This window comes from Etheostoma spectabile, chromosome 5 (assembly GCF_008692095.1).
Source record: "Etheostoma spectabile isolate EspeVRDwgs_2016 chromosome 5, UIUC_Espe_1.0, whole genome shotgun sequence".
Taxonomy (NCBI): domain Eukaryota; kingdom Metazoa; phylum Chordata; class Actinopteri; order Perciformes; family Percidae; genus Etheostoma; species Etheostoma spectabile.
The window spans coordinates 36,279,299-36,290,162 of record NC_045737.1 but is presented as its reverse complement, the minus strand read 5'-3'; the positions used below and the strand labels follow the sequence as shown (position 1 = coordinate 36,290,162).

Here is a 10,864-nt window from a genome sequence, read left to right as displayed (position 1 = left end):
TGAAGGCTGAACTCGGGCCATGATTTAATGCGATGCACTGTGTAGCGTCACACACCGTGGTTAGAGCAAAAGGTTATTGCTCAACACACCCGTAATAATTGCATAAATTAGATTAGCATTCATCAGTCCGTCTGGATGTTTCTGTGGGCATGTCCCAGTCATTGTTTTATTTTGTTTTAAAGATTTCTTTTATTTATTTATTGCCATTTTAGGCCTTTAATAGACAGGACAGCTTGAGAAGTGGTGAGGACTGAGCGTTTGTACATGGGGCGCACCCTCTACCAGGTGAGCTATCCAGGCCCCCCCACATCTGAGTTATTGTTTACATCATTCATCGCCTTTTTTAAAGTGAAAAGAGAGAAACTGGGAGGTCAGCAGGGGAGGAGCCAGACGTTTTAAACATTCAGGGCTCAACCCAAACCTTTTTTTCCCTATTTACATCAGCTATTTACACTATTTTTCAAGCCAGTTGCCATTGATCTGTTCATCACTTGGGAAAAACGTGAAAGTTGTCAAGTAAAAAAATCCTCCTGTTGAGCCCTGATCCTGTTTTGTATCCGTTTGTTCTCCAACGAGAACACAACAAATGTTGAGCATGACTCATTTTCAGTCCTGCCCCTTTAAAAAATGGTCTGGTGTGTCTATTTTTAAGTTGCATAACGTAGGTAGGGTAGGAATTTGGCATTAACGGCATTAAGAATCTTGAAACGTTTTAGCAGAGTTAACAGAACTTTTGCACCATTTGTTTGTTTACTCAAGGGAAATGACACAAAGTTATTTTAAAAACCTAAATGATTTGGAGCTTTTCAGAAGACATTTTGAGGCTGGAGCCCCAGAACAGGAGTTTTTCCTCGCCACTGTCGCACTAAATGCTCGCTCTCGGGGGAATTACTGGAATTGTTGGGGGGGTTTGTAAACTATAGAGTGTGGTCTAGACCTACTCTATCTGTTAAGTGCCGCGAGATAACGTTATGATTTTAAACTTTAAATAAAATTGAATTAAATTAGAAGCCCCCCCCTGGATTTCCGAACATGTATAAAGGTTGTCATTGAATCTCTCCCACATTGTTCTTTACTGTGATATCTGCATCTTGGCTCTCTGGTCTGCACAACACAGTTGCACGTACACTCAATATGTTATTATGAATTATAGATTACACAAGGCTTTACTGCTGGAATGAGACGCCAGTTGTAAGATTTACTAAAACTCTTCACATCCGTTGCAGATTGGACTTAAGTTCATTGATTCTTAAATCAAAGATTTTTTGATATGAACTGAAATATTCAACACAAAGCACCAGCTACAGCTACAGGAAGTTATTAAAGTGGGGAGGGCGCATAAACGTTGTGTTTCACTCCATCATAAAAACTGCTGCACCCTCCCAGTGTTGGAAGAAGTATTCAGATCCTTTATCTAAAGTAAAAGAACCAATATCGCAGTGTAAAAATAACTCCATTATAAGTAAAAGTCCTGCATTTAAAAATGAAAAGATGCTTAGTTTACTTTTACAGAAGATGTAGAAAAGTGAAAAACATCCACACAATTAAGAAGTGGGAACCAACAAATATTTGATATTGTTGCTTGAAAAATGACTTGAAGGGTTGATCAATTATCAACGCTGCAGGTTCTTTTAATGGACTTCCTGTCTCAGCTTTTACAATCAGACTAACACTGACCAATGTGAGAGCAGCGTGTTGCTTTCACTTCTCTATACACAGCTAGTGTGGTCCAGTGGTTCCCAACCTGGGGGTCGGGCCCCTCCAAAGAGTCACCACATAAATCTGAGGGGTCGTGAGAAGAAAATCTGTTTTCATCTTTAAAAAACTTTTTTCCAGGGGCGATTCTAGGGTCAGACCTTTAATGAGAGTGTGACACGACGGACCCCCCCCCCCCCCCCCCCCCCCCCCCCCCCCTCCCAACTTCTAAATCAGTAATTTTATTATCTGATAATCTCTGAGATAGTTACTGAACAATAACGTCAGCTAACATTTTTTGAGACTATGGTGGAACTAAACGAGTCACAGTAACGACCAATACGACCCAATATTCTAACATGAAGCATTTTTTGTTGTTACTTCACAACCGTCTCCTGCTCTCGCTCTTACAGACTAGATTATGGCGTTTTTCCATTAATGGTACCTGCCCCGTCCTATTTTTCCTTTGCAGATTAGCACCGCCTCGTGCGTGAGGCGAGCCGTGGCTGGTCGTCTCAGCAGGAAACTGCCGTGACCCAACGCGGCGCACACACACAACGTGGAAGGTGTGTTGCTTTTGATTCTCGGCGCGTCACGGCCAGAAGGCAAATTAGTTTCTAATGAACCTGGAGACAGCAAAAAAAGAAAAGAAAAAAGAAGCTGGATAAACTATTTACCGGTAAACACGGCAGGTTTGTTCAGGACTACGAAACGTACCTGTTAGCAGGTACCAGGGACTTTTTATCGTAATGGAAAACCAGAAAAAGGCGAGTCGAGTCGAGTAGATACCATGCAGTGGAAAAACGCCGCTATAGACTCAGCCAAAGGCGGGAGTCTGGCACAAGCTCCTCTGATTGGCCGACACCACGTTTCTGTTAACCCTGTCCTTGACTGGGTCACAGGTGCAAGGCATCAGCGACAGACACACAGGATATTAAAGCTGTTTCAAGCCCTTTGAACCTGTAAATGTTCTCTGGCACTAACACACATGTTTACAAACCCTAACTTGAATCACTAAAATTAATCTAAAAATAATTGTTTTTAGTTTATTTATTATTATAATGTTTTAGGGGGGCTGAGATGTTGCTGGGGCTTGTGCCCCCCTAGAAAGGGTCTAAAGTTTCTTCTTTTGCGAGGAGTCACAAACCAAAATTGTTTGGGAACCACAATGTGTTATGTTTTGTAAATATATATTAAATCTTACTTATTTCTTACTACAATTTGAAATTAAGTCAGATTCAGGCGGATGTGTTGGTCTCTAGTGATTGGTTAGGGAAAATGAAATGCCCCCCCCCCCATGGAAGTCTTTTAGAGAGGAGGCAGCGTCCGACTAGAGGTGGAAACATAGGTTAACGAGTTGATAGTTCTGTCCGATGTATAGCACAACATATCAAAATGATTTAACAGTGTTACATTATCACAACTGTCTAATTGTGTTTTCATATGTATTAATGCACATTGTCAAGAATCATAACTTGTCCTATGAAGAATATTTAATATTATTACAACTGTGTTTACATTGTCACATTTATTATCTGATAATACAGTAGCTTTAACTACTGGGAGCCAGCGGGAGGAGTTATAATTATGAACAAATACACGAACAAACACCCTAACAGTTTGCTCCATGACCTGCTGATCACCTGACGTGACGATACTCACCGCTGAGCGAGGGCTGACAAACAAATACACATCGCGTTATCATTTTGTGAAATGTAATTGAAGCAGGATGTCATTGTGATTGTGATTGTGATTGTGTGTGTGTGTGTGTGTGTGTGTGTGTGTGTGTGTGTGTGTCTAACACAATCTTTATGAGCCTTAGGTCTTTGTCTTCAGTTTTAACTCTTTCAGCTTCATATTCAGAATCAGAAAGGGAATTATTGCCAAGTAAAAACTCTTATAATTAATTTGTAAGTGTGTGTGTGTGTGTCTGTCTATGTTTGTGTGTGTGTGTGTGTGGTTAGATGGGGAGATGTCGGCGAGGCCAGGTCTTGATAGGGATCAGTAGCGCGGGAGCTGCAACAGGTTGGGACCTGCCGGTGATAACGGCGGACTCTTTGGACGAGTATCTTTTAAATAAGAAAATTAAACCGTCTTATTTCTGGCCTCTTTAGTCCGTCACACTTTCACAAGCAGGTCAAGTTCCACTTATGAAGCTGCAGCTGACAGCCGCCAGTGGATTTCTCTCACTGTTCTGTCATATTTGCTTGTTGTTTTATTGTAGCTACAACATAGTTAGCGGTTAGATTTATGTGCAAAGCTCCCTTTTTTCTCAGTAAGCCTCACCTTGTGAATTATATCTACCACTGTACTCACATTTAAACTCATTGCTTTCCACCCCTTTGAACTTCTTTTCTTCCTCTCTTTTTTTTCCAAAACCACTTTTACTAAACTCTGCCTCTTAATTTCTTCAGCTTCTTTGCCTCCCTCACATTTTAATCACGCCAAAGCTAATGTTTTTAATTTATTATACTTTTTCTTTTAAGCTCTTGTTTAAAGTGTTGTTTCTGTTTGTGGTGGGTGTCCTTTAAAAAAAAGTTTTTTTAGCTATGGTGTTGTTGTGAAACAGGAGTGGAAAGGTAGAGGGAGCGAAAGAGGAGGGAGAGAAGTGAGCAACACCACCACAGATTTTACAACAGCCTGAGTAGTGAAAGCTGTCGAAATATGAAAACGCGAGAGAGGGGAGCAGTTTCTAATCAAGCGCGGTGGAAAATGCCACACTCAAACAATAACCACGGATCATGGATGGATAGCTGGCTAATGTCCCACTGTACAGAAACCCTCTGAGTTTTTCCACTCCTAAATCTGCTCACTAACTTCATTTCCATACTTGCTTGCTTCACCATTTCTCTTTCCATGGACACTTTTCTAATCTCTCTCTCTCGTCACCGAGGGTCACACATGCGGGCACATATTGTCCAGGGGCTTGTGTGTAAATAAAAGCAGAGCATTTGGCCGGAGTGAGCTGGCTGCTCTTTCAGCCGTTGGCGTGCGTCCGGCCTGGCAGCGTTAATAATGGCATCACCCCATATTAGAAGTTTGGCTGACACACCCTTATCAGGGGAGACGACCCACCAGGCTCACGCTCTCATGAACGTGTGCGTGGAATAGCATCAACCTTAACTTTTGAATTATATTGACTCTTAACAATGCCTACCTCTCAAAAAAACTGTTTCCCTTCCATGTTTCCAGACTCGTTCTCTCTGGCTGGATCTCCTCTGGGGATCTGGAGGAGGATGGAGCGAGGAGGGGAGAGTCCCATCACCCAGGACAGTCCTGAGCGAAGGGGGGGCAGCCCGGACCTCAGCGGCCTCCCACCGCCGGGGAAGAAGGGCCGGTTGGAGCTCAATGGGAGCCCCACTGGGCCACGCACACGCCACAACGGAGCCCCACTGAGACCCCTAGGAGGTAAGAAACACGTGGATCAAGACAGAAACGTTTATTTATTGTTTTAAGAGATTCATTTTAAAATCACACACTCCATATCTTCCTGCCCGGGTTTGATTTATCCCGCAAAGTCACAGAATGACTTGCAACAAGAACACATTCTGATGGGTCACAGATTTCTTTGTAACACCGGAAAAACCTGTGTTAGCATATCCAGGTAAAAGGCAGCAGGAGATTACTTTATATAGGCCTAATTGTATTGTAATGGTATTTTAGATCTGTGGTAGTTATGGCTGATACTGGGGCAGAACCTTCACAGAAAAGAAGAAAATTAAACAAAGAACAACCAAAACCTTATTGGGCTATTAACGGGTGGAGACAATTACTAGATTGTAAATTATTTAAACTGTATAAATACTGTATGTCTCTTTAATTCATAAAATAGTTGTTTTTTTTGCTCAAACCTTAGATGCGCGATGTGGTTTTACGCCAGTAGCCGACATTAAATAACCATTAAAATCTGTTTGTGTTGGCCTACTATTTTCTTTTCCCTTGTCCAACCTTAACATTAAAGTGTCCGTGTGTTTCATGAAATGTGCAATATATATATTTTTAAGATTATTTTTTAGCCTTTATTTTTGACAGGACAGCAGGAGACATGAAAGGGGGATGACATGCAGCAAAGGGTCGCAGTCGGAGTCAAACCCAAGCCCGCTGTGTTGAGGAGTAAACCTCTGTAAAGGGTCACCCGCTCTACCAACTGAGCCATCTGGGCACCCATGAAATGTTCAACATTAGTCGTTGGTTGCAACAATCTCTTAATGCTTTGGCTCATGACACAGCGACAGTGATGGGCAGTTTAGCTCATGATACATCCCAAGTAGGCTAAAATGCTACGTTGCATATGTAACTTATTATCTTATTGAAAATGAATGATTTTCTGTCTGAGCAAAATATTATTTAGGACTATATGACTCTAAGGCCTTTTTTCACTAGCCGCAGCCGAGCTGGCGCGAGCAAATGTGACGTCATGAGAGCGTCCTAACTGTTTATACGTGGTGGTTGCAACACAAGCCGCAGTCTTCTCCTGGACAGAGGTGGCGCTTGTGAGCTAAGGCTACCGACTTTGCTTTTTCTACTGACTAGAAGAAGAAGAAAAATTTAAACAAGAGCAGAACTGGCAGCAGCATGGACGTCAATGCTTTGATTTGATTCAATAACCTACTTGGTCGGATGAAGCCTTTCATTCACCATAGAAGAACTCATCTTAACCCAGTCAGTTTACCAGGGAGACCTGCAGTCACTCCGAGAGACCTGCAGTCACTCCGAGAGACCTGCAGTCACTCCGAGAGACCTGCAGTCACTGGGAGAGACCTGCAGTCACTGGGAGAGACCTGCAGTCACTGGGAGAGACCTGCAGTCACTGGGAGAGACCTGCAGTCACTGGGAGAGTCCTGCAGTCACTCTGAGAGACCTGCAGTCACTCTGAGACCTGCAGTCACTCTGAGACCTGCAGTTACTCTGAGAGACCTGCAGTCACTCTGAGAGACCTGCAGTCACTCTGAGACCTGCAGTCACTCTGAGAGACCTGCAGTCACTCTGAGACCTGCAGTTACTCTGAGAGACCTGCAGTCACTGTGAGACCTGCAGTTACTGGGAGAGACCTGCAGTCACTCCGAGAGACTTGCAGTTACTCCGAGAGACCTGCAGTCACTCCGAGAGACCTGCAGTCACTCCGAGAGACCTGCAGTCACTCCGAGTCCTGGCATCTGGTTACCCTCGAGCTCGTTCAGGCTTCCTGTTTCCGTTTTGTCGTGCGCCGCTGACGCTTTTGTCCAAAGCCCCTAGAATCAAAACAAACTGGAAGTTACACATAGCCACTTTAATACACGAAACCTTTGATGTTTTATAAGAACTGGACACAGTGTTAGAGGCGGAGCCCCCTTCATTAGAGTTGCTCAGTGGCACATCGAGCCCAAAAACTTAAACTTCTGCGTATAAAGTGACCCGGACGATCGGCGCTGCTTCTGCGCTGTTCAAGTGCTCGTACTGGCCATGTCATGGGGAAGCAAGGTGTTAACGTAGCAAATGATATTTGTTTTTAAACCAAAACGTAGTAGTTAAGAGGTAGCATAACATTAATACATGAAACAAACCAACATCTCCATCACATTTTCATCTCAGTAATTAGCATTTTCTTGGAGATAAATGGAGATTCTTGGATAAATGGAGATTAAAAACTTCATTTAAAAGCGAAATTAACACCTACTCTTCAAATGTGGGTTATGACTAGAAAATATAATATTTTATACGTAAGGAATTTACAATGGGAGCATAATTTGTTTTTCTCCCAAAATTGAACACGTAATTGGATTCTCGCTGAAATAAAGAAAGCCGGATGACGACATCTCAGAACAGCTGTCGCCATTTCACTCAGGTGTCAGAGGTTTTGGAGAACCAAACCCAAAGGCAGCGTCTGGCTCGGCATCGAGCCCCAGCCCGGCCAGAGGCGACTTTGGCTCGGCGCGCTCTGTTGTAATGTGACTGCGCCGCTGGGAGAACCCGAGCTGTTTCTACACTGTTAATCTATAAGTCTGGGGGGAACTGTATAATACAGGCTTACCAAATAAAGGAGATTGCTCCATATAAACAAGATTTATACAACTCACTCTGGTTTATCGATCCCTGCATTCATTGTGAAAGTTGTTTCTTGGATACATGTGTGCATGTGTGTGTGCACTTGCTCCTCTGTCGGGGTGTTTGCGCTGCCATTTGTTTGCAGAAATGTCTCAGGTAATCCCTTAATTTTGAATCATTTGTATACTGTTTCCGCAGTCTATATTAGGGATCAACTGATATGGATTTTTTTTTTTCAGCCTAAGCCAATACGGGCTGCGGATACTGCTTTTGCTCCCTCAATTTACATCATAAAGATGTAAACACTGCCTCACTGGCTTGGTTTTCGGAATCTGCTTTGCCATTTCTTTAAAAATAATGAACAAAAACTCAGATCAGTGTCACTTCTGCAATCATCTTACATATATCATACTATATCACCCAAATTATGTGTGCAATGTGCATCATATGGATGGGTTAACTGTGCAAGGGTGAAAGGCTTACATCAACATCTACAACACAGCCTTGATGATGCGTTGCTTGCTGACATATTGTAAGACAGATATAATCAAGTAATCAAAAATGTTCTTTGTCAAAACGTTTAAATAATTTAAGAAAACACTAAACCTGAAGAGTAGCCGTTGTGATAAAGTGCTTGATTTGTAATTTAAGACTGCCGTGGTGCTAGTGGTGGAGGGGCGGTGTATGGTCGGCACGTCAGCTGTAGCGTCTCCAGCAACACAGCGCGGACTGTCTGTAAATAATGACGGGAAAAAAACTATCGGCAAACGCAGCAGCCGCGTATCGGCAAAATGTTGGCCCAATATATCGGCCTATCACTAGTCTACAATGGCGGAAAATTCAATTTAAAGATGCAATGGTTTTAGCTCTGCATAGTCACATCAATGTGCATCATTTAAAACCTATTTATGTAAAAGTCTTTCTTGAGTATTTCTCCATCCATTTATGAGGGTTTGAACAGTGCTTGGCAGCACAGTATGAGTTTGTAAAGATGGTTTTGGAAAGCGTTGAAGGTTAACAAATCAACGTGGAGCTTAGATTTGACCCCACTAAGAAGAAAACATGAGAGCAATGTGTTAGAGTGACAGAATGAAAGTTTAAATGTTGAAAAGAGGAGAGAACATTTCTGAGTGAGAAAAGTAGGGAGGCATCGAGGGAGGGAGAGAGAGAGAGGAAGGGGTTTCCTCTGCTGAACAGGGTTGGCCTGTAATAATGTCGGGTTGTCTTTGAAGACAGGAAACTCGACGTGTCTCCTCCAAACCGCACTGCTGCCACGAGGAACAAGGCCCACACACACACACACACACACACACAAACACACACACACACACACACACACACACACACCACACACACACACACACACCACACACAATGTCCACAATCCCAAAAACCTCTACGCAGTGACACTCACACCCAAGAAATGCTGCCAAGACACACACACTCACACACTCACACACTCACACACTCACACACTCACACACACACACCTTATTTTAATATACCCATTCACTCATTCATATACATATTAGAGGGATTAGAGGTTTGAGGCTTTGAGGTTTATTTTAATCCCAACCGGTCGTCAGACACCGCCTCCAAAGAGCCTGGGTCTGGGTCTGGGTCTGGGTCTGGGTCTGACCGAGGTTTCTGCCTAAAAGGAAGTTTTTCCTCGCCACTGTCGCACTGTTGCTTGCTCTGGAGGAAACTACTGGAACTGTTGGGTCCTTGTAAATTCTGGAGTGTGGTCTAGACCTGCTCTATCTGTAAAGGGTCTCTAGATAACTCTTGTTGTGATTTGATACTATAAATAAAATTGAATTGAATTGAATTGAATTGAGGCAACATCACATCCTCCAAACCAGATCACAGTCAGCGGGCGAATCACAGGACAGTGGATATAAGAGAAGACAGACTGGTAAGGTGGAGAGAGAGAGGGAGAGAGAGGGAGAGAGCGAGATAGAGCGAGAGAGAGAGAGAGAGGAGTGCTGGTCGCAGGGAGCTGCTCTGTGTTGACAGTTATATTTCCCTGTTGGGGGAAATTCACTTACTTGAATTGGCACAGTGCTCCAGTGTGTAATTCACTCCATGAGAGCCTGGAGGACTGGGAGCAGAGTGATTAATGAGGAGGAAATAGAAATATAGGAATTGACTGATTAAAACAACGGGGTGGGATGGATCGGGGAGGGGGGTTGTGTGTGTGTGTGTGTGTGTGTGTGTGTTTGGTATTGTGTGGTAACCATGCGGTAAAACGCATTGCTGTGCCCTGTATTATTAGTGCTGGGACGCTGCCTAATGCTCTCACTCCATCACTTCTTCAGAGAGCTTTAATTAATTGCCAGTTGACAGGTGGCCCAAAACCAAAAACCTTTTAGGAAAAAGGGACATATTGGAGATGAAGGATTGATATTAGTGCAGGAAGCCAAAAAGGACAAAGATGCTGGGAATCGGATCCTTAACGTAGCCAGATACTGAAAATACTGAGCAGGAACAAGTGCTGGTCTTGATTTAGATATTCAGCTTCCCTTTTATTAGTCATGTAGAGCAAATAGGGATGCTAAAAAACAGAAAAATAAGCAAAAATGCAAGTCAAGGTGTCTTGACATGAGAATGAAATGTAAAGCAGAGGACAGCATCATGGACATTATTAGCTCCTCAGAGGACATGATGCAAATACTGCAACAAGAAAATAATTCAATTATATTCAATTTCATTTATAGTGTCAAACCATAACAGAAGTAATCACTTTACAAATAGAGTAGGTCTAGACCACACGCTATAATATACAGAGACCCAACAAATCCCAACATACAGGCTGTTCTTATTCACTGCTTTTACTTACCTACGAAAAGTAATGCGCTTTCAACTCATATGTAGTCTCACATTGTTGGACCTTCCTCCACAGCGCTGAGAAGGAGGGTCTGGCTAGTTCACACAGAATTTCATTGCATTGTCACACAGCTTTGGCATTTTTTTAAACCAATCACAGTCGTATTGGGCGGCACTAAGCGCCGGATGGAGCCACGGTGCCGCTGCACAACAGTCTCAGGAAGGAACTGTTTTGGTGGAACATGTGTATGTTCAAATTTTTTTTAGTTGTGCAACAGAAAACTTAGATTGGACAGATAGTCTAGCTAGCTGTCTGGAT

The 10,864-nt window shown here is 43.0% G+C and overlaps 1 protein-coding gene across 4 annotated transcripts in view; it reads left to right on the top strand.

The window, feature by feature from the left end:
• Positions 1 to 10,864, top strand: part of satb2 (SATB homeobox 2) — an 83,047-nt gene that overhangs the window by 20,468 nt on the left and 51,715 nt on the right. For all 4 annotated transcript variants that reach the window (XM_032515241.1, XM_032515243.1, XM_032515240.1 and 1 more), the window contains exon 2: positions 4,888 to 5,103. In XM_032515241.1, coding sequence (XP_032371132.1) covers positions 4,888 to 5,103 — 216 coding nt within the window. The remainder of the gene's footprint in view (positions 1 to 4,887; positions 5,104 to 10,864) is intronic.